Raw genomic sequence first — 25,083 nt, forward strand, 5'->3', positions numbered from 1 at the left:
GACTTTTGAAGTGATTTCTGGCTTGAGTAGGCTGCAGTGAAACACTGGATGAACCTGCCTAAGTGTCTTAGGAAGGAGGAGTTCTACCGTGACAGGGTTTATGATTCTGGTGATGGGGAATGGGCCAGGGGTGGGTTCTAACAATTTTTACTACCAGTTCTGTGGGCATGGCTTATTTTGTGGGCATGGCTTGTTGGTGGGGGTAATGTGACTGGGTGGGTGTGGCCAACTTTTTTTTTTTTTACTTTTTAAAAGCATTTTTTCTACAACCTTAAGAGGTTGCAGGAAAAAAATGCTTTTAAAAGCCTCTGATGATCAGGCAACTCAGCTGGGATCGCCAGAGGCTTTTAAAGGCATTTTTTCCCTACAACCGCTTTGGCCAAAGAAGTTGTAGAAAAAATGCCTTTAAAAGCCTCTGATCATCCCAGCTGAGCTGTGTGATCATCAGAGGCTTTTTTTTTTTTTTACTTTTAAAAGCATTTTTTCAGCCAAAGAAGTTGTAGAAAAAATGCTTTTAAAAGTTAAAAAAAAAAGCCTCTGATGAGGTGGGCGGGGTAAGGGAGCGGCGACCAGGCCGGGAACTGGTTCGGGGGTGTGGCCAGCCAATGTTATTACCGGTTCTCCGAACTACTACAAATTTTTATTACCGGTTCTTGCAAACCAGTGCAAACCGGGAGCAACCCACCACTGGAATGGGCTAATGAATTTTGGTCCCAGTTTCTTAGATGGTTGTAAGGATTGTAGAGACTTTGTGGATAGCTATACGTGGTCCCCAACCTTGAATGGTTTGGGTTCACAGCATTTCTTGTCAGCTTGAATTTTAAAAGCTGCTCTAGCCTCTTGTAGAGCTAGTCTGACCATTGGCCAAGTGATTTGTAGCTTGTTTATCCACTCCTTAAGGGATGGGATGTCAGGTTCCTTGGCTGGTAGTTCTGGCATGAGGTTAAATTTTTGTCCTGTGGCTGCCTGAAATGGGGTGAAACCAGTGCTACTGTGTACAGACTTGTTGTAAGCTACTTCAAGCAAAAGGTAACAAGTCAGTCCATAAAATGATTAATAAAACATCTTAAATAATTGTTTCAATATGCCATTAGTTTTTTTCAACACCCCCCCCCCCCCGTTTCTGTCAATTTTTTGGATGTGTATGCACATGGTTGTAATTACCCATTCATTGTTTTGAAGTAGGACCACTCCTACTGCCACGTCACTGGCATCTGCTTGGATGACAAATGGTTGTTCTGGGTCTGGGTGTTTTAGGACTGTTCAGCTGAGAGTAGTTGTTTGAGTTTTTCAAATGCCGCTTGGCATTCCATTGTCCAGTTAAGGGTTGCCTTGCTTTTGGTTTCCACCCCCCTTTTGTTCGTAATGGGGAGGGAGATTTTAGCAAAGGCTGGAATGAATTGACGGTAAAAGTTAGCAAAACCAAGGAAACTTTGTAGTTGTTTACGGGTTTGGGGCGGCTCCCAATCGATGACAGCTTTTACTTTTAGTGGATCCATCTCTATCCCTTCATGGGATATTCTATATCCCAGGTAGTCAATTCTTTCTTGGTGGAACTCACATTTAGAGAGTTTTGCCTAGAGTTTGGCCGGGATGGGACTTTTCAGCTTGGTCTCTTCGCCTTGCCTGTTTCTCCTTAAGGTTTTTGCCTCTGCGTTATTAGCCACAAATTTTTCTCCTCGGCTGACCTGCCCCCAGTCTTTAACCCCGGCACATCGGTCACGGCCTCTCCATCCCAGTCCCTTAGTTGGGGCCCATTCGTCGAAGTACAGTTCATGTTGGGCTTTTGGCCTCCCAGGACAATTCACACCCAGCCAATCAGTGCAGGGACTCGGGGGCTTTGGGAGTGGAAGAGCGGGGGCTGCAGTTCAGAGGGAGACTCAGGAGGTTCAACAACACCCCTCCCCTTTGTCCAAAGTGCCTGAGACAAGGGCTGGTTTGCATCGCCACAAGCTCCTCGCCTGTTAGTTAGGAATCTTCCGAGGTGAGAAGAGCAAGGGGCATGGGGGGGAAAAAAAGAAAAAGAAAGAAAAGAAAGAAAGGAGAGAGAGAGAGAGAGAGGGAGGGAGGGAGGGAGGGAGGGAGGGAGAAAGAAAGAAAGAAAGAAAGAAAGAAAGAAAGAAAGAAAGAAAGAAAGAAAGAAAGAAAAAGAAAGACCCACCCCCTTTGCTCAAAGTGCCTGAGACAACGGCTGGTTTGCATCTCTTTGCCACAAACGATGGGGGGGGGAGCCCTGTAAAAGAGGAGGGATCCATCACCCCAAATGGGAAGACAAGAGTGGGGGGAGTGGGGGGGCGAGAAAGAAAAAGAAAGAAAAGAAAGGGGAGAGAGAAAAAGAAAGAAAGAAAGAAAGAAAGAGAAAGAAAGAAAGAAAGAAAGAAAGAAAGAAAGAAAGAAAGAAAGAAAGAAAGAAAGAAAGAAAGAAAGAAAGACACCCCCCTTTGTCCAAAGTGCCTGGGACAAGGGCTGGTTTGCATCTCTTTGCCACAAAGGACCAGGGGGGTAGGATTCTTTATTGGTCAAGTGTGATTGGACACACAAGCAATTTGTCTTTGGTGCATATGCTCTCAGTGTACATAAAAAGTTACATTCATCAAGAATCATAAGGTACAACACATAATGGTAGTCATAGGGTACAAATAAGCAATCGAATCATAGAATCATACTAGGACACAGTAATAGATGAGAAAAAGAAACAATGTCACTTAAAGCCAGCTTTTTGTAATCTATTTCATAATTATGTGCAATTTTGCCCCAGGCAAAAAAAAAAAAAAAAAAAGGATGGTCAAAAGAATTTTCTTCTCGGACTTCAAACATACTCCTTTCAATGAAGCCTGGGTATTTACGTCCCCCACCTTTGCTCTTCTATCAAGCACAGCACCTCCGAATATGCCCCCCCTTTATGCTTAACAACCTCTTTCCTGAATAAACAAATAAACAATAAACCTCCCCGTCCTTTGTGGCAAAGAGATGCGAACCAGCCCTTGTCTCAGGCACTTTGGACATGGGGGGGGGGGGTCTTTCTTTCTTTCTTTCTTTCTTTCTTTCTTTCTTTCTTTCTTTCTTTCTTTCTTTCTTTCTTTCTTTCTTTCTTTCTTTCTTTCTTTCTCCAGCTTCATGGCGAGCCACCCTGATCGCCGCACCCTGTCACCGGCTTGGAGAGTTTCTCGGGCTATCCAAGGGACTCGCCTGTCCCTCTTTAGACACCAAGCTGCCTCTCCTTCTTCACTGTCCCTACAGGACAATTTTGGTCCAAAGACCCCCCCGGTGAAAGGATTGCCTCTCCTTCCAACTCAAGAAAGTAAGAACTCTTGAAATGTGGTTGTTTAAAAGGATTCTTGTATTAAGCAGAGGTGATAGGCACCCACTTAAAGCAAGATCTGAATACCCTTAGGCAAGACAAGTAGGGTTAAAGTAGTAGAGACCCCTCCCTTTAATCAGAATGCAGATTTTAGCCAATACACAAGTGTGAAGATGCTTTCTTTCCCAGTTTCCCTGAGAACCCAAACAACCATGCATTCACACTGTTATCCTGAAACAACCCACATGGCTATCATAAAAATTCCTCCAGGTAAAGAGGATCTTAGGGCTCTTTGGCGCCAGGATATAGGTTGTAAAATATCTGTTGACACAAACAATGCTAGTAAATCGAATCCAAGTCTCCCCCTCCCTCCAATTGATTGGCAGTATCACTTTTAGACATCCCCCGATGTTGGATCGCCTGACTGATTTTCACCAAGCTCGTTGGAGCCCGGCATTTTCCCAGCCAATCACGCCACACCGCTTCCAGATTCTCTACATATCTGAAATTTCAATTATCCAACAACCATTCACAGAAGTTCAAATAATATCAGTTGGTTCATGCATTAACTGCAAATGAGGAATACATCCACAAGCCATATGGCTGAGTCAAGAGAGAAGTGTCCATCTTCTTATAAGTGATGTTCAGGTGTAGTGTTATGTGGGAATGACTTGAGAAATGAAGAGATGCTGCTTAGGGAATAGCAATAGCAATAAAAGAGTGCTTTATAGCCCTCTCTAAGCAGTTTATAGAGTTAGCATATTTTCCCAACAATCTGGGTCCTCATTTTACTGACCTTGGAAGGATGGAAGGCTGAGTCTGTCACTGCATTAAGTGTTTGCCAGCTGAGCTCCCATTCAAAGACTTACGGTAGCCTTGCCAGGGAACTTATCTGTAGCTGAGATAAGACTGTCTTGTGATTTCTGAGCTACTGCGCATGTCTACATTCTTTCTTTTCTTTTCTAACTTCCTGATTTTCCTTTGTCTGTCTCTGAGATAACTGCCGGTAATGATGTAGTTAGCTAGTTTTGTACTTTTATAATAAAATGTTTCTTAGAATATATACTTCAGGTTTTCTTTCTTTGAGAGTATACTCCATGGAAAACAAGATTCATTCACCTCTAATTAATTACAGTTTCCCCAGGGGGGAAATGAAGCTGATTCACGTTTTGACAGAGTCAACCTTGAGCTGGTCAGGATTGAAATGCTGAACTGCATTCCTTGAATCAGGGTAATTCCCGCAGCTTCATCCTGCTGGGCCAGGTCTGGTTGCGATCTCTGCTCTGGCAATGGCTCCTTGTGTTGGGTGCCCAGTTGGCATTTGGTTTCTATGGTTTTCGTGGCTTCCTCCATAGCCGGGGAAGGAGAATAGAGGGTCTCAGGAGTAGTTGCTGAGAACCGTGCCTGCTGCTCCCTCCATGAATTTCTTTTCTTCCTCCATCTTCCCTGAGTCTTCAGGCTGCCCGGTATTGGGTTGACGCTTGGGGCTCAGGATCCCGGACAGCACCCAGAAATTTGGGGGAGCTGCTTTAGGTTGAAAGGGGATTCGGGTTAATGTCAGGATTCCAAGTAACACCCCAATGAAATCAAACTCCAAGGCTTGAAATTCCTCAAAGCTAACTTTTATTAGAGATGTCATATGGGTACATCTGGGAAAACCTGAATCTGAGAGCTTCCGAGTTTTCCACATCCCAAAAAAAGTTCAAGACCTTGCCCTCACCCACATGTCCACCGCACATCCAATCATGTACAGTCCAGAACAGAAGATATCTTCCCACTCTTCTCAGCACAACTGCAGGGCACCTTGGCCTTGACTTTCTATAAAGAATTCTGTTTTGACTACATGTCTTCTTCACTCTATACCAGTGGTTCCCAAAGTGGGTGGTACCATCCCTGGCGGGCAGTGGGATGTCTTAGGGGGGTGGTAAGAGGCAAGGGGGGTAACGGGGGTGCTAGAGGCAAAAGGGGGCGGCAGGGGGGTGCTAAGTGGCAAGGAGCTTGGCCCCCACCCTTTGGCCTGTGCCTCGCAGCAGTTACCTCCTTCCAAGCAAACAGCAAGAAAAAACAACTCCTTTCAATTTCAGCATAGGCTGATTAGCCCGTTGATTAGATTGACTCTCAGCTGATTTGCTCTCAGCTGTTTTGCGCAGGGCTCTGCTGCTTGCTGCAAAGAGCTAAATTGCTGGAGCAGATTCCTTTCTCCTTTGCTCCTTCAGCAAATCAAGCTGAAAACGAAACTGAAAGTAAAGCAGGTTGTTGGCTGTTTGCTGTTACGTTGGAAAATTAGGCAGAGGCAGATTTCTTTTCTTTTTCCTCACCAAAAAAGGTAGGTGCAAACAATGGGAAATTTAGGGCAAAAGAGGAGAGTTCAAGATTTTAAAACACAAAAGAAAAAAAGCTCTATTTAACTAGGGAATTGTAATAATTGAGATACTATTAAATGTATATTGTGTTGAAAGCAGAAATGGTTAAATTGTGGTTTGAAGGAATATATGGGGGAAATTATTTGGTTTATTATTATTGGTAAATATAATTAATTGATTTGTAAGAAATTGTATTGCATGGAAATAATTGGAATATTCATGTTCATATTGATTAATGTACAAAAAAAGATAGTTATATAACTAATTGATTTATATAAAAATGTTGAATTTGTATTAAACAACTGTAATATTACAAAATTAACCAATGTGAGGATGGATATAAAAATAGATGACAATGGGAAGGGGTATAATATAGAATAGAAGGGAAAATTGAATTTGATTAAGATTAGAGATGAGGATGAAGGGTAATATTGGTTTTTTACAAAAATAGATGAGGAATAAATATGGCAAAAAGGAAATATAGAAATTGTAAATTTAATTGAAATGACTAAACACTGTTTAAATTTGTGAACCGGCCAAATACTCTGTTCAAAGAAAATACATTGTATGTTTGTATGTTTTAATTATTGCTATTTATTCATATTTGTTCTCTTTTATTCTTTAAAGTTTAACAATTCATTCTTTATCTTAATATCTTTATATTTGTTTGGGATTGCCTTTCTTCCATTTCATCTTTTTTTATTGTACAGCAATCTTTCTCCTCAAACCTACCACCTCTCTTTTTTCTTTCTGTCTTACTTTCTCTTTCCCCCCTCTTCTTCTCCTCCCTACTTCCTCTTCCTTTCTCCTTCTCCTCTCTTCCTCCCTCTCTTACCCTCACTCCTACTCTAATTTCCCTTCCCTTCCTTCTTCCCTTCTCTTCCCTCTCTTTCCTTCCTTCATCCCTCTCTATTTTTTTTTTTTTAATTTTAATTTAATTTCTATGCCGCCCTTCTCCGGAGACTCAGGGCGGCTTACAATGCGTTAAGCAATAGCCTTCATACTTTTGTATATTTTATACAAAGTCAGCTTATTGCCCCCATAAACTGGGTCCTCATTTAACCTACCTTAGAAAGGATGGAAGGCTGAGTCAACCTTGAGCCTGGTAAGATTCGAACCTGCAGAAATTGCAGGCAGCTGTGTTAATAACAGGGTGCATTAAACCACTGTACTACCAAGGCTCCTGTATTGCTGTATTCATTTTCAATTTTATATTTTCCTCTATGGAGTCCAGGCAACCCCGGTCTTTCTTTCAATTTATCAAGTATATCTCTCAAAATTTCCCCTCATCTTTTTAATTATTAGCAGTATATTTCATCTTATTCCATTTTTTCTATTGAACCCAGTGTAATCATCTTTTTCTTTTTTTTCAATTATTTCCTTTTCAATATTATCTCTTTGTTTCTCTTGCTTCTCATTCATCTTTTCTCTTTTTTTTTTTTTTTTTGCAAGCTAACCAATTCTCTGCTTCTTTATTTCCCTTAAATGCCTTGCAAAACTTGGACAGAAGGAAAAGAAAGGCAGGACTGGACTCATTATCAGTAGCTAGTTAGTTCATTGTTATCAGTGACTCCCACTGATTCTAAACTCATTTTAAGACTGGGATTGGTGACTACTGAAATTTAAGTATTGTGGGACAGAAACCAGCTCTCAGCCCTCCTTGTGACTTCTTGAAAAGCATCCCCCCACCCCACATGCTCCACTGCCTGAGGAGGCAGGGGAGGGCTGCAGGTTGATCCCAAGGGGGTCTGGGAATGGGTTTGAATTCATCCCACAGCCCTCTCCATCCCCTCCTCTGCGAAATTGCTTTCTCTCATTCACTGGTGGTCAGCAAATTCAAAAGAAACCCCCAGCTGAGAATCACTGCTCTAGATAGGTTGATTCAGGGGATTTCTTTAGTGTTAACTAATAGTGTTAGCTATTTTTGTTACAGGAATAGATTTGTATTGGAGTAGCCTGCAGGCCTCCCAAAGGCTCTGCACACCCTGTTTTTGCGAAAAACGAGCCCATTTTTCACAAAAACAGGACATGCAGGGCAAGGCTTCAGGAGGCCAAAAATGGCTGTATTCCGTGTATTTTATTGTTACTATCTTCCTTAGTGGGTCGTGCAAACCGCTATTCTGAACAGTGCTATTTATAGGGGGTGGGGGTGGGGGCAGTGGTGGGTTGCCCCAGTTCTCACCAGTTTTATAGAACCGGTAGTAAAACCGGTGGGAGGCCCTGCCCACTGACCCCGACATCACCAAAACGCTTCTGCACATGTGCAGAAGAGTGCGTGCATGCCCGATCAAAGTGAGCACGCACGCGCAGCCCCACTGCAAACCGGTAGTAAAGATAAGTAGAACCCACCCCTGAGTGGGGGGCACTGAGGATGAGTTTGTAGTACCAAGGGGGCGGTGGACTGAAAAAGTTTGGGAACCACTGGGTTACATGGTTTTCCTGAACGAATAATCTCGGACAGAGGGGTTCAGTTCACCTCCCACTTCTGGAGGGAGTTCCTGAGGTTGTTAGGCTCCACCCAATGGCTCCTCCCACCATCCTCAGACAAATGAGGCTTGTGAGAGAACTTAGTTGGTGCTAGAACAATACCTCAGATGTTATGTAAATTACCAGCAAGATAACTTGGCAGATTTACTGCCGTTTGCAGAGGTCGTCTATAATAACTCCATACATAGTAGTACCAGTTTTACCCCATTCAATGTGGTGTCTGGTCAGGACTTTGTGCCCATCCCAGAACTACCACAGGAAAAACCTCAAATCCCTTCCTTGGTGGACTGGATTGAGCAGCTTCAGTTTACCTGGCCCGTAACTCGTAAGGCGTTAGACGAGGCTCACCGAGCCCATAAAAAACAGGCTGATAAGAAAAGAGCTATGCCAATGGACTACCAAGTGGGGGGTAGGGTTTTCCTCTCCACTAAGTACCTACAAACTACCCAAAAGTTGAAAAAACTTGGGTCTAAATATGTAAATCCTTTCCCAATTGTACGAGTTGTAAACTCAGTCACAGTACAGTTAGAACTACCCAAAACCCTCCGGAGGATACACCCAGTGTTTCATGTTAGTTTACTGAAACCTGAACATACCTCCTCGATTTGCCTGGACCAAACCCCCCCCCTCCATTTCCCCTCCTCATCAAAGGAGAGCAATATTCCAAGGTCAAAGAGATCCTTGATTCTAGAAAACATAGGGGGAAAGTACAGTATTTGGTGGCTTGGAAACATTTCCCTTCCTCTCAATCTGAATGGGTGAATGAGCGAGATGTCAAAACTCTGAAACTTTTACAGATATTCCACTCCAAATACCCTGATAAGCCTTAATTGTATTCTTCTATATGCATTATCTGTATTTTGATACATTTGGGAGGTATCTACTCTGTCCATTTTATTTTGTTTTGTTTCCTAGGACTAAAATCTGTTCTGCAGAAGGGCCAAATGTCAGCCTCTATGATGCTTGCTTGCTATCAGCTGCCATAGTAACAGGCAGGATGTATAGGTATTTGGGAGGGGGAAGCGAGCTGGTGGAGATGTCTCGTGATGTGACTGAAAGGGAGGAAAAGGGAGGAATATTCTCATCATCTTTGATGCAGCTGAATGGACTTGTTGATAGCCAGTCAAGGTCAACCATTCTGGCATACCAGATGGATGGGACCATCTGAAGATTCACCTCACATGACACCTTGGGGAGCCGGGGATTGGACATTCAGCCAGGGTCCTTGGGGGGAGGGATTTGGGAATACTTTCAATATGTAATTTTTGCGCCTACATAAACGGGGCATAGTATCCTCCCCTTGGTGTGACTGCAGGGTCCTGACCGGCTTTAAGCTACGGGCATATACTAGTCCAGTAGCTGATTTCTTTTAATATAAACTATGCTGTGCATCAATAGTTATATGGCCTAGACATTGGCATTTGAGCATAGATCTTTCTAACATTTATATTTTATTGTGTTTTACTAATTTAGGTTGAAATGTTAGTATACATTTTGCTAGCTCATGTATGATATGCCATACACTAAATCAGGAGTGGGGAATAATAGCTCCTTTATGACCTGTGGACCTGGCTGGCTCAGGAATTCTGGGAGTTGAAGTCCATAGGTCATAAAGGGGCCATTGTTCCCCACCCTTGCGCTAAATAAGCTGGAGGCTGCAAAACAGGTTGGGTGTGCCATAGTTCTCTTGGACCATAGATTAACCCCCTTCCTCCTCCCCCAGCATAAATACAGCAAATCCCTTATTTTGTTCTTCCAATTGTCATGGCTCTCACTTGTTGCAATTGTACTCATCTCCACCTCTCCTTTTTTTCTCCTCTTCTTCTCTCTCTCTTTCTCTCTCTCTCACTCCAGTTTGTTGCTCAGCCCAACTGCCAGCAACTACTAGCAACGCTTTGGTATGACGGCTTTCCCGGATGGCGGCGGAAGCATTGGGCAGTCAAGCTTTTGACCTGTGTCACTATTGGACTGCTGTTTCCAGTGCTTTCCGTGGCTTATTTGATGGCACCCAAGAGCAGGCTGGGACTGTTCATTAAAAAGCCATTTATCAAGTTTATCTGCCACACAGGCTCCTACCTTACCTTCCTCTTCATGCTACTGCTTGCATCCCAGCACATTGTCAGGACAGATCTACACATGCAAGGACCTCCTCCTACAGTGGTGGAATGGATGATCCTCCCATGGGTTTTAGGTAAATCAATGAAGGCATGGAGGGTTAACACTTATAGATTAATTTTGATGGGGATGCTGTTTTGTTCCATGCAAATAAATTTGGCCAATAAGACAATGTCAGGACTTCTATGGGAAAAAGACTACCTCCTTCTCCACATTTACTCTCGGTTGCAATTTTGAAACCAGTGGAAAGGACATTTCATCCCATCCCATTGTCTATGGGAGTGTCAGTCATCCAGGTCATGGTTGTCCCAAAAGTACTTTTTCAAGAGGCAACCAGACCTTCTTTGTTTTTCCTTGAAGACATTTTGCACCTCATCCAAGAGTCTTCTTCAGTTTTGAAGAACTAAAAGTCCAAAGAAAGTCCATTTGCCACTTGAAAAAGCACCTTTGAGAATCCCATTCCATCCATCCTTAATAGTATAATGCAAACTCCAGTTGTGGAAACAGTTGTAGAGATAGGAAGGATAACTAGAATGACTATATCTTTATCAAGATAGAATGACTATAGTTTTCCTGCCCTGTTATTTAGGCTTTTTGGACAGAATAATGTGTGAAACAGAAACAAGACAATTGACTTAGATGTCCTTGGATCTGATTTAGAGGACTCTTGATTGAATTAGAAGGATTAAGATCGTGAAGGAAGATATTAGATCTAGTAATATCCATCCAGGAATCTTACAGATAAATTAGTATGTTTTACTATATCTTATCTTGCACTATATATTAACTTTACACTAAAGGAAGGGACCTGAAATTTTTTCAATGCTGGATTACAAGTGTTATAATTAATGATCATGTTGGCTGAAGCTTCACTGAGCTGAAGATCAAATAACATGTAAAGGATGACTGATTCCTCCCCTCTGTAGAATATTCTTCTTGTTGATGACATGTGAATGAAATACTGTACATAAACCAATGTTCAGTAAATATATACATTTAACTGGTTAAAGGAATGAGTGAGGGATTTGATCAACTTGTAGAATGTGAGTGATAAACAAAAATAAAAGAAAAATCACAATTTCCCAACAAATTGACAACAAATACATATGTAGCAAACTTTTTGTTCTGATTGGTTTGTTTCTTGGCATTATGTACAGTCTCTTGATGTTGCATGGTTAGATAAAAGAACCTACAAAACCATCACAGATTTTAAAAGGGTTCAATTTGGTTAGTAGAGGAATTGGAGACTATCAAGAAATCCTTGAATTGTAAGTTTGCAAGGAAGTTGGGAGAAAAAAATAGCCTGGGAGAGAGAACTCCAGAGATCTGTTATGAAATCCATAGCCATCTCAGCTCAAGAATTTGACTTTTCTTCCCTCTGGATGTTAAGTCAAAGTGATGCCTTTCTAATGTAATAGAATGCTTCAACTTACTGCAGTTCAAAGGATCATACTGGAAATGAACACACAATCAAGGACTTCAAGGGAAGGAGGTGAACAGTTATAGATTTCATCCATGCCTTCCTAATTCATGTCTGATGAATCTCCTCAGATCTGTGAATCCATAGTACAAAGGGAGTGGAAACCTGGTGTTTCTGCTATGTAGCTCAGTCATAAATTCTATGCTACACAAAGTCAAGTAATATTACATAACCCATAACTCAAGCTGCATTGCAGTTAACTTTAGCAAACTTGTAACTCAGAAGTGGATCCCAGTAATACCAACTTGGAATATTTCAGGGCATATTCCTGGATGCAAAGTTCGTAGTAAGAGGTGAATGTAACCGCAGATAACTTAAAAGCACCATAGTGGCTAAATTGGTTGGTTGATTGATTGATTGATTGTGTGCCATCAGATTAGCAACAACGTCTTAGCAACCAGATAAATGTCTGTGGAAATTTTCACTCATCCAGGTCATGGTTGTCCCAAAGGTCCTTTTCAAGAGACAACTGGACTTTCTTTTTTTTTTTTCCTTGAAGACGTTTCACTTCTCATCCAAAAAGCTTCTTCAGTTCTGACTGAATGGTGGAGAATGGAAGTCAGTCAGAACTGAAGAAGTTTCTTGGATGAGAAATGAAACATCTTCATGAAAAACAAAGACAGTCCAGTTGCCTCTTGAAAAAGACAACCTGATTCTTTAGATCATCCAATAGTTGGCTGCTAAATGAGCTTAAAATACTGAGTTGATTTCTCCTGTCATATTTTGGTATGAAATGGTAGGGATAGAAATTGTTATCGTTATGATAATTATGCCATTTTATTTTACCATGTAGCTCTTATTCATTGCTCTGTCATCAACTCACACAATTATATTTTCATTTATACTTATATTTATATTTCTTGTGTTTGGCTTGTAGTGTCATCAAAGCCAGCTGAAGGTCAAATTGGCAAATGGTGATGTCATAGTATTTCCCTCTAATTTTAGTGTATTTCTGAACCTTTCATTAAAATAATTGTAAGATAGCATCAAAAATAAATTGTATTTATTTAAGAAAATTTATATGGCCGCCCAATTCACTCTCAGTGACTCTGTGGCTTACAAAGATAATAAAACATAAATACATAATAAGATAAAATAAAATACAAGTGGTCCTTGATTTACAACAGTTTGTTTAGTGACCGTTCAAAGTTGCAACAGTACTGAAAAAAATGACTTATGATTGTTTTTCATACTTACAATCCTTGCAGAATCCCCGTGATCACGTGATCAAAATTCAGGCACTTGGGAGCTGACTCACAGTTGCAGAATCGCCGGGTCATGTGATCCCCTTTTGTGATTTTCTGACAAGCGAAGTCAATGGGGAAGCCAGATTTACTTAATAACCATGTTACTAACTTAAGAACAGCAGTGATTCACTTAACAACTGTGGCAAGAAAAGTCGTAAAAAGGGGCAAAATTCACTTAACAACTGTCTCACTTAGCAACATAAATGTTGGGCTCAATTATGGTCGTAAATCAAGGTCTACCTGTACTGCAAATATAGTTAAAATATATAGTTAAAAGTGTAGTTACAAATAGAAAATATAGTTAAAAAATCCCAATCCATATTAGAAACATCCATCCATACCTTGTGTGCAGAAAGAGTTGGCCTCAGTAAGGGAGAAATTATTTAATAAATGCCAGAACCAGAATGCAATATAGAACATGTTTTTTTAGCCAATTAATTTGACTTTGTGTCTCTATAAAGACAACCTTGAATGACGGCAAAGATTCCTACTGAACTGGAGAATCTTCTCTTTTTTTACAGCCTCTGGTTATCTTTAAACTAATAATATGATTCCTTTTCCTTTTGATTTACTTTCATAGAATCTGTTTTTGTAAAAAAAAAAGAAAGAAAGAGAGGTTTAGGGTGGATATGTGAGGAGATTCTAAATAAGGAAATGCAGTAAAATTATGAACTGTAGTTCCTCACTTTGACAGGTCTTAAAAATTAATCAGAGACTGAATGAATTCTTCAAATTGTAGCTTTGAAATGGAGCTTGGGTAAAAGAAAGTTGATGCCTTACACACTTGCCAACAATCTTTATTCAATATGTTTCCAACTCAGTTTTCTCATCTTTTTTCTGCTTTTGAGAAGGAGAAATCTCTATCTGTATCTACATTGGGAATAAGGCAGATTCACAATGATGTTGATGATGATAATCTCACAGTTCCAGTCTCTTTTTCAAAACTCTTTTTAGAACTGAACAGAATAACAGAGTTGAAAGGTCTAGTCCAACCCACTGCTCAAGCAGGAGACCCTATACCATTTTAGACAAATGGTTGTCCTGCCCCTTAATAGTTGGTCTCCCATAAGTAGTAATAATATCCTGAGATTACTGATAACACTGGAGAGTTAGAGTACAATTAGAGTACAATTCCCTGCAAATAAGTTAATTGGAAGGAGGATTTTTTTTTACAAAATAGTTCCCATTCATGAAAAAGAATTCATGTAAGAGACTAGCACTTTCTCTGCTGACAGCAGGACAGTAACTATAGTAACAATTCTGATTTTTTACTGTAACCATAACTCATGGGTTTCTACCTCAAAAGATCCACTACCACCTTAATTGTGCAGGCAAGGAACTGCAGATAGCAAGGAAAACGTACTGGGGGTCCTTGGTGGTCTCTGCACTTGGTTGTTTCCTAGCATTCCCTTCATTACGCAAATAGATGACGCTGGTGATATTACTTAGTTGGGTAATTAAAGAAAACTACCACAGTCCTCTTCTTCCTCCTCTCCGCAACCCCCCCTCCTTTCTGGCCCTGATGATGTTATCTAGTCAGGTAATAAAACGTCTTCAAGAAACAACTAAGCTTAGAGAGCATCAAAAACCCCACAGTTCTTCTCCTTCTCCTTTTCCTCTCCTCCTCCTCCATCCTCCTCCTTTCTAGCACTGATGATGTTATCTAGTTGGGTGATGAAATGTTTGAAAGAAAACTACCAAGCTAAGAGAGCACTAAAGTACCCCACAATTCAACCCTAAACTACAAATATTCTCCTCTATTCATAAGGTTAGAAGAGACTGCTTCAGGCAAATTCCAAAGAGACAGAAATAGAAGAAAGGAATTGAGAATGCAACCACACATTTCAATGTGAAGGGCTACTGTTAGTGATTGCTATTATTATTAATGTTTCTTTTTTTCTGAATCACCCAGATTGCTCTCATTTCTCTATTGGAAAAGCTGCAGGTCCAGATCTTGACCATCTCATCATTAAACAGGTGCAAAGCAGCACCTCCTATCCATGAACATTTCACAGGGTTTTTTTTTTCTTTGCTAAAAAAGGCCAATTTTATTTTATCAATTGAAAAGCAAATCAGGTTAGGTTAGGGAGATTAAAGCAGATCCTATCCCCATGTGGCATTAGCCAGGAATCCTCTAATTTTTGACTGAAACTTTATAGCCTGAAGCTAATAAATATTTGTGCAGCCCTAATGGGACAGTGACAAAATACAAGCCAATGAGTATCGTGTCTCCAACTGGCAGTATTGATCAGTGGTTAGAAATGGGTGGAGATGGTATGAAGAGCCTTTACCCATATTATTCCAATTTCTTGTGTATTTTGTCATTCCTCTGTTCCTTTTCAGTCTAATTCTTCTTGGAGACCTGTGCACATAAAATTAAGGGAAAAAATTAACAGTAACAAATAGTAATTTAAAAAAAAGAATAAAAAAGCAGTCCAAACTATCACAGTCATTAAACCAGTCAGAGTGATTCAAGATAAAAACCATAGCAATTACAGAAGTAAAAATAATTACGTTTCAAATTTGCAGATGATACTAAGCTAGATGATAGGCTCAAGATCCAGAGGGATCTTAACAGACTTGAACACTGGGCCCTATCTAACAAAATGAAATTCAATGTGGAGAAAACTGAAGAATTACACTTAGGCAAGAAAAACCAAAAGTATACATATAGATTGGGTGAAACCTGGCTTAATAGCAGTAACTGTGAGAGGAATCTTAAAGTCTTATTGGACAACCAATTAAATATGAGCCAGCAGTGTGAGGCAGCAGCCAAAAAAGCCAATGCAATCCTAAATTGCATTAACATAGGGACTCAATCAAGATCATGTGAGGTACTAATACTACTCTATAAAGCCTTAGTAAGACCACACCTAGACTACTGCATCCAGTTTTGGTCACCATCTGTAAAAAAGATGTTGAGACCGTAGAAAGAGTGCAGAGAAGGCAACAAAGATTATTTGGGGACTGGAGACTAAAATATATGAACAGCTGGGCATGGCTAGTCTAGTGAAGGGAAGGACCAGGGAAGACATGATAGCAGTATTCCAATATTTGAGGGGCTGCCACAGAGAGGAGGGGTCAACCTATTTTCCAAAGCATCTGAAGACCATGAACAATAGATGGAACAATGAACAATAGATGGAAACTGATCAAGGAGAGATTCAATTTAGAAATTAGGATAAATTTTCTGACAGTGAGAACAATCAACCAGCTTGCATTCAGAAGTTGGGTGTTTCGGCACTGGAAGCTTTCAAGAAGAGACTGGACAGCCATCTGTCAGAAATGGTATAGGGTCTCCTGCTTGAGCAGGGGGTTAGATTAGGTTAGATTACAAGGTCCCTTCATTCTATTCTATTCTATTCTATTCTATTCTATTCTATTCTATTCTATTCTATTCTATTCTATTCTATTCTATTCTATTCTACTCTACTCTACTCTACTCTACTCTACTCTACTCTACTCTACTCTACTCTACTCTATCCATTCCATTCCATTCCATTCCATTATTATTTTATATTCTAACCCTAACCCTTAGCCACACAAAATCCAGGATAGGGATGAAACTCAGTTTTAGAAGTCAGCCTTCCCAGACTAAAACGTTTTCAATTACTGCATGGCTAGCAGATCTTAATACAGATAGTCTTCAACTTACAACCACAATTGAGCCAAAACATCTTTTGCTAAATGAGACATTTGCTAAGTGAGTTTTGCCCCATGTCATGACCTTTTTTGGCACATTTGTTAAGTGAATCACTGCAGTGGTTAAGTTAGTAACACAGTTGTTAAGTGAACCTGGCTTCCCCATTGACTTTGCTTGTCACAAAAGGGGATCACATTATTCTGGGAGACTGTTGCTGTCATAAATATGACTCAGTTGCCAAATGTCTGAATTCTGATCATATGACCAGGGGGTCACTGCAACAGTTGAAAGTGTAAAAAATGGCCATAAGTCATGGGGAAAAACAGAACATATTTTAAGGATTTTAGAGGGGATGTTAAAATTGACTGAATTAGGAGAGATGGCAAAATTAACTACCTTGATTAGAGACAATGGACTAGGCAACTTTATAAGGGATTCGAAGCTGTTTGAGGACTTTCTATGAGTTAAATACAATAACAGATGGTTAACAGAAGGATTTGAAGATTAGTGTAATGTTTGGACTAACCTGTTGACTGGTTTGTTTACATATATATTATGATTAAATGTTGGGTTGATTTAATTATTAGACAGACTTACTCATCTGGAATATTTGTTCATTTAATATAATATTTTTGTTAAATAAAGATGGGAAAGCTTATAACTATTTGTTGACCCATTATGTAAGGGGGGGGAGAACCTATCAGGGGTTATTTATTTATTTACTTTTCCGCATCCAGCCAGGGTGGGTTTTTTAATGTTCAATGTTAGATAAATTTGACATTTGGTTGTTTTTTTTCTGTGCACAAGAATTTTTTTTTTCGTTGTTAGTATTGGATGTTCATTTTCTGTTTATCTGTTTTATTCTCGTTGATAAAAGAAATAAATTAATTTAAAAACTGGTGTTTCCCTGCTGTTATGTTTTAATTAACTTTCCCAATGTGTTCTGTTATGGCACCCAATAACAGTGGCTTAAGAGAATTGAAAGTTGTCTTTTCACCCTCCCTCCCCTTACAGGTTTTATTTGGGGAGAAATCAAAGAAATGTGGGATGGCGGCTTTAACGAATACGTGCACGACTGGTGGAACCTGATGGATTTTGCGATGAACTCTCTCTACTTAGCAACCATTTCTCTGAAAATTGTTGCCTATGTCAAGGTACCATAAATGAGTGCAGTGCGTAGATTTCTTCTGCATTACTTTTTTTTATAATTCTTCCATTAAATGACAAGGAAATTGCTTTGGAGTTCTTATTCCCCTCCAAAAAGCTAGAAGGAAATTTCAGCAAAATCCTAAACACACTGGCATTTAGCTTTGCTCTTAGATGGGTGTGTGTGTGTATGTGATGTATGTAAATGTGTTGTCTCTCATTGTGCAGTCATCTCTCAAGTGTTCTGCTGTTTGCTTAGTTTCCCCAGCTTCCTTTAAAAAACCCAAGGGAAGCCTAGCAGAAAACAGGGACAGCACTGAGTGGTAACTCAGAGCAATAAAATAAGCTCAAATAGATCCAAAAAGAAAAGAGAAATCTATTGTAAGGCAAACAGAAAAGAAGAGGATGAAAAATAGAAGCTTTTTGCAGAGAAAATGAATAGGAAAATATTTTTTGGATAGTTTTACTATGGATAAGTAAATGTGCATGGCATCCACCGCTCTGTTGCATCTCTCTGTGAGAAATGGGACAATTCACCATGGCTAACTTGCACAGCCAACTCACTGTGGCCATTTTTCTGTAGCCAACCTACCACAGGAAAACTCACCATGAACAATTCTATGTGGGATAAGTCAATATGATAAGTGTTAGATGGCCGTGAGTTGGCTATGGCAAGTTGTCCTAGATTCATTTCTGTGGTCCTTAAAGAAAATAGTTCATACAGAGAACCTCTGCAAATGCTTTTGGCTCTTTTCTTTCTGATGCAGATCCCTACCTTTCCTTAGTTTTACCTTCTTTCAGGGTAGCATCTTGATTCATTGGTACTACCAGTGATGGGATTCAAATTTTTTAACAACAGGTTCTGTGGGTGTGGTTTATTTGGGGGCATGGTTTGGTAGTCATGTGACCGGGTGGGCATGGCTAGCTGGCCATGTGACTGGGTGGGCATGGCTATGTGCATAGGGACTACTCAGGGGGCTGAAAAAAGTAATTTCTGATCGATCCTCGCACTTATTACCATCCTCACATTTATGCCTGTTGCAGCATTCTTAACAACCATGTCACTCATTTCACAACTGCTTCTCTTCACCACAGTGACAAGATAGGGTGCAAAACATAAAATGTGAGGACAGTCGTAAGTGTGAGGACCAGTCAAAAGTGCGAGGAGCGCTCAAAAATAATTTTTTCAGCCCTCTGAGTAGTCCCTGCACATAGGGACTGTTCACAAAACCTGTACCCATTGACCGACACAATCTTCTGTGCAAGTGTTTGTGTTTGGTCCTGTAAACGTGTACATGTCTATGACACCTGCTCACCCTCTCATATATACTCTCTGGCACCTGTCATTGGCTGGCAAGAAGGGGAATTTTTAGGTGTTTTGTGCCAGCCATGGCAGTTTCTTAAAAGGCCACCAGATGGGAGAAAAGAGGCACCTTTGATCCCACTGGTGGGTCAAGGGGCTCCGGCCCCTGCAGCCCCATTGGGGAGAGTTAATGGCCCTCTGGCCCCCTCACACACCTTGGTAAGGGAGGGGCCAAGGGCCCCTATAAGAACGCCTGCACAGGGGCTGCTCTTGGGCTCTTGTTCTACCTTCCTACGGGACTGATCCATGGGCTCAATCCAGGCATGGATGCCTCCATGCCAGGGAACTCATTTTACCTACTTTATTCCTAAATAAAGATTTAACTTGATTGCATCCTTGCGTGCTGCCTTTTCTTGGAAGCGCCCCCAACGAACCATCAATCTTTGTGAGATCCCCTCACAGAGACCAGTCTGATTGGAGTGAAAGCAGGAGTGAAATTCAGCAGGTTCTGAAGAACTGGTAGCGGAAATTTTGAGTAGTTCAGAGAACTAGCAAATACCACCTCTGGCTGGCCTTGGAGTAGGGTGGGAATGGAGATTTTGCAATATCCTTCCCCCTGGAGTGGGGTGGGAATGGATTTGCTTTTCTTCCCTACTCCCAGTTTGATTCTAATTCTAATTATTAGAATTTGTATAACTTCTTAGGATTTTGATTCCTATAAGGATCTTTTCAATGGCCTCTATTTTTTCTTTTCTTGCTTAGCTCCAGAAATAAGTCCTAGCCACATAGTTCTTTACTGTTTTGCCTGGCTATTCAGTATAGTTCATCAAAACATTCTTAAATGCTCTTTCTTGGACGTTGAAAATATTTTGTACCTTCTGTGAGCAGAGATCAAAATTCAATAATGTTTAAAGGTAGGCACCATGTTTCAAAGTAGACATCGATCATTTAGAAAGTAACAGAATGATCTGGCCTTGAAATGAACTATTTGTTGTGGTCTGCAAGCAGCTTGCGGACCTGGCAGCGGAGTCGGACAGTGAGGAGGCTGGGGAGGACAATGAGCCAGTCCTGGAGTCAGAGGAAGGCCCGGACGAGGGCTCTGCATCGAAGGCAGAGATGGGGCCAGGACCACCTGGGAGCAATGTGCGGACTCTGAAGCCTCCAGAGGCAGACAGCAGAGAGTCAGAGGAACAGGAAGAGCAGCTAAAGCAAAAAGGACAACACGGAAATAAGGCCAGAAGATGATTGGCCACTCCCATAAGGCTTAAAAGAGCAGCAACGAGCTGTTAGGTTCTTTGTAGAAAAGCAACGTTGATTCCCGTGCTTCTTGTCAATGTCTCTTGAACTTTGTGGGGGTTTTGCCAAGAAAAGCCTTTGGCAGGTTGCCAAAGACATCAAAGATTGGTGATAAGGCTGATGGACTAGTTATTAAGAATTTTGTTTTGGACTAAGCTGAGAATAAATTAATTCTCAGCTGTTTTAATAAAATAAGTTTGTTGAGGACTGAATTGTGTTTGGTAATCACTATTTGGGCCTCGGTCACAACAGTATTCTGATTTCAGATTCGAGGTTGGAACAGCTCTTTTTAACCACTGGAACTCTTCCAGCATACTCAGAATGAACTGTTTGAAGAATAGCATGGATGTTCTGAGGTTGAAATATTTTGACATCAGAAAAAAACTTTCATAATTCACATAATGTCACCTCTGAGAACCAGAAATCTTTCCCACATACCATTACTAACTTCTGCTAAATATTCTACCATGCAATGATCTATGGTGAATGAGATCAAAAGTTCTTTTATTGAAATCAGTTTCATTCTACATATTTGATTTAAAAAAAAAAAGTTTTATTGGTTTTTTTCTCCTCTCCCACATTCACCCACATCTTTTTTTTTTTTTTTTTGAACAGAGTGTTGGTCGTTTCTTATCTTATACAATTAATCAAATTCAAATACATTTTACTCAATTACAATTTTTGCCAAAATTGTCTTCCCCCTTTTCTTTTTTTTAAACATATCTCAATATTTCTATACTTGCATACATAAACACCATTTTCATTTGTCCCTAGATTCTAACTTTACTATTTATTCATATTTATTCTCTTTTATTCTTAAACAGTTCATTCTTTATCTTAATTTATTTATATTTGTTTGTTCAGAGTTGCTTTTCTTCCACTTCATCTTTTTTATTGTACAACAATCTTTCTCCTCAAACCTACCCTCTCCCTCTTCCCTATCCCTTCCTACTTTCTTTCCCCACCTTCTTCTTCTCTTCTCTACTTCCCCTTCCCTTCTCCTTCTCCTCCTCTCTTTCCCCTGTCTTACCTTCTCTCCTACTCTAATTTCCCTTCCCTTCCTTCCTCCCTACTCTTCCATCCCTCTCTCTCCTTCCTCCTCCCTTCCAATTCTCTTCCCCTCCTTCATCTCTCTCTATTGCTGTATTCATTTTCAATTTAATATTTTCCACTGTGGAGTCCAGGTAGCCCGATCCCTTGTCCTTTTAATTATTAACAGTATATTTCATCTTGTTCCCTTTTTTCCTTCAAATCTTTACTCAAACAATCTTCTAATCTTTTATCTTTTTAACTTTTACCAATGTATTTTTTCTGTTTTACTTCTTGCAAGTATAACATTTAAATCATTTTTATCATTTCGATTTCATTCAGTTTTACATTCAATTTCAATTATTGAATATATTTCTCAAAATATCTTAACAATATATTTCCACTTATTCAAATATATATTTATAAAGCGCATCTTAATCATTTCTCATTTTACCCAGTCCAATTAGTTCTTAAAATATTCTTAATTTACCTTCTTTTCTCTTTTGGATTATGTTTCAGATATATAGTTTGAAATATTCCAATTATGACATTTATTCTCCAGTTTTCAATAGAGCATATTTAAAACTTAAAATATAGAGTATACGTCTTATTCCCTTTATTTCATACAGCTCTATACTCCCCTTATTTTAAAATCACTTAATTAATATCACTGTTTTCTCTTTTTTTCTGACATTAAACTCATCTATTAATTTTTTTTTAATTTGATTTATATGCCGCCCTTCTCCGGAGACTCAGGGCGGTTTACAATGCGCTAAGTAATAGCCTTCATCCTTTTGTATATTTACAAAGTCAGCTTATTGCCCCCACAACTGGGTCCTCAATTTACCTACCTTAGAAAGGATGGAAGGCTGAGTCAACCCTGAGCTGGCGAGATTCAAACCTGCAGTAATTGCAGGCAGCTGGTCTTAATAACAGGGTGCTTTAGACCACTGTACTACCAAGGCAATTTTAACTCATCTACATGGGGCTACTTTTGAAAAGTGTTCAGAGACTACAGTTGGTCCAGAATGCAGCCGCGCAAGCTATTGTGGGTGCACCTAGATACACCCACATTACACCAATTCTCCGCGAGCTGCACTGGCTCCCTATCGGCCTCTGGACACAATTCAAGGTGTTGGTTATTACCTTTAAAGCCCTACATGGCTCAGGGCCAGGTTATCTTCGAGACCGCCTTCTACCTCATAGCTCCCAGCGACCGGTAAGATCCCACAGAGCTGGTCTCCTCTGGGTCCCGTCAGCTAAACAATGTCGGTTGGTGGGCCCGCAGGGGAGGGCCTTCTCTGTGGCTGCCTCGGCTCTCTGGAACCAATTACCTCCTGAGGTCCGGACCGCCCCCACCCTATTGGCCTTCCGGAAAGCGCTGAAGACCTGGCTTTTCCGGCAGGCCTGGGGCCGTTGATCTCGCTACGGCGATCTTGCGAGACCCAGCCATGGAATGTAGTGTATGGGTTTTTAATGTTTTCCTTTAAAAAAATTTTACGGGATATTTAAGGTCACCAAATTTTAACATTGGTAAAGAGAGACACCATTGTGGGCATGGCTTATTTTGTGGGCATGGCTTGGAGGTCATGTGACTGGGTGGGCGTGGCTAGCTGGTCATGTGACCGGGTGGCCATGGCTATGTGTATAGGGACTATTCAGAGGGCTGAAAAAAGTCATTTCTGACAGGTCCTCGCACTTTTTTTTTTTTATTGAAAAAGTTTTACAAATACATTTTCTCCTCAATTTCACCCCCCTAACCCTCCCAAACCCCCCCTAACCCTCCCTGACCCCCCCTAACCCTCCCCTTCCCCCCCCCCCCCGGACTTCCACAGAGTATAATCCAAATCAAAGACATATTTTATAAAACTTGAACCCCTCCACCCACTATATGTTCTTCACATTTTCACAATCCAATTATTCTATCACTATTTAATACATTCAATTAAAAGCTATCTGACATTTCCTAGTTTGATATTTATTCTGCACATAATCTATCCACTTTTTCCACTCCCATACATATGTCTCTTGTGTCCGATCTTTTAGATATGCTGAAATCTTCGCCATCTCTGCAAAACCAGCCATCTTCAAAGTCCATTCTTCAATAGTGGGCATAGCATCATTTTTCCAATATTGACCTATCAGTAATCTCGCTGCTGTTATCATATACAATATCAGCTTTACTTCACCCAATGTAAAACCCTTAACTATACCCAATAAAAACAATTGTGGAGAAAACTGAATTTTTTTCTTCAGAACATTTTGCATAACCCACCAAATTTTTATCCAAAAAGCCTTCACTTTTTTACAAGTCCACCACATATGATAATATGTGGCATCTAGACAATCACATCTCCAGCATTTTGGTTGAATATTAGGGTAGATACACGACAATTTCTTAGGATCTAAATGCCATCTATAAAACATTTTATAAAAATTTTCCCTCAAATTCTGCGACTGTGAAAATTTAACATTCTGAACCCATATTCTGCAAAATTTTGTGCCCGAGACTTCCGGTTGGGGACTTGCAGTGACAGGGTGTGGAGTGAGTGCCTGCTGCTCCTCAACACCTTTTTTCACTGTGTTTTGGGGATCCCTTGGGGGGCGCGGGACCCGGAGAGTCCTGCGGACAAAAGAGGAAGCCAGGCGAGTGGGAAAGTGGGGCACGACCACCTCCCGCTGGACCAGGCGGCTCTGTCGATCCAACGCGGTGAGCCGGCCATTGATGGCGGGCTTGAAGCTGCAATAACCAGCAAAAGACGGGAAGCTAAGAAGGAGATCGGAGGTGCTGTGGCAGATGAAAAGCCTTTTTTCCCATACCTGAAGTGATTGAGCGCTGAAAGAGAGTGGAAAGAGGAGCTCGGTGGAGTCGGGAGAGGAGTGCTCGGATCGGCAAGAGGCGGCGACGAAGAGGGCAGAGCAGATCGTATCCACGGAGACCTGACAAGCCGACGAGCGGACGAGAGAAACGGAGGGAGTAGATTGCGTTTACAAAGAGCTCCAGAAAGAGAAAAGAAAGAAAAGATCATTGGTGTGGCTGGCTTTGTGTTTTGTGAATGAGTGGAAGGAAGCAGGAGAAACATAGTGACTAGTTTTTTCGAGAGCCTCAGCGAAACAGGAAGTGCCTCCATTGAACTGGAAGAGTGAAATAGCAGAGGACGAACAAGAAGACGCTCTAGCAGAGAGATTTACCATCGAGGAGCATTGGAGCCCAACAGAGTGGCGAAGGTGAAGACTTACAACTCTGCAAATACTACAAAACAACATACCTACACTTATATGTACTCTTCCTCATCCTCTATTTGTGACCTTATTACTTGAACTTTTTTTCTTAAATCACTTTTATAACTATTATTAATTAGATTTGTTGATTGATAAGAATTTAGAATATAGATATATAGAATATAGATATATAAAAATTAAGTATTAAGCACTGACTCTATCAAATAACCATTAGGCATATCTGCAAATAAGAACTTAGATCTGTATTTATCGAATTAACCTATTATATTGTATCTTTACTGGTAGCACTTAGCAACTTATTTATATCAATACCTTACATTAAGACTTGAATTCAGAATCTATTAACTTATTAATTCATTGCTATTAATTTATCTAATCTAGAATAATTATCTTTACTGGTAGCATTTGGTAACTTATTTAAATAATACTT

The 25,083-nt window shown here is 40.4% G+C and overlaps 1 protein-coding gene across 1 annotated transcript in view; it reads left to right on the forward strand.

Moving 5' to 3' along the window:
* The window catches only part of TRPC5 (transient receptor potential cation channel subfamily C member 5), a 242,908-nt gene that overhangs the window by 127,206 nt on the left and 90,619 nt on the right, over window positions 1-25,083 (forward strand). The window contains exons 3-4 of the mRNA XM_070951894.1: window positions 10,006-10,342; window positions 17,651-17,790. Of these exons, the coding sequence (XP_070807995.1) occupies window positions 10,006-10,342; window positions 17,651-17,790 (477 nt within the window). The remainder of the gene's footprint in view (window positions 1-10,005; window positions 10,343-17,650; window positions 17,791-25,083) is intronic.

The sequence above is a fragment of the Pituophis catenifer genome, unplaced genomic scaffold (genome assembly GCF_029215685.1).
Source record: "Pituophis catenifer annectens isolate HBS135680 unplaced genomic scaffold, rPitCat1.0.hap2 SCAF_11, whole genome shotgun sequence".
NCBI classification, from domain to species: Eukaryota; Metazoa; Chordata; class Lepidosauria; order Squamata; family Colubridae; genus Pituophis; species Pituophis catenifer.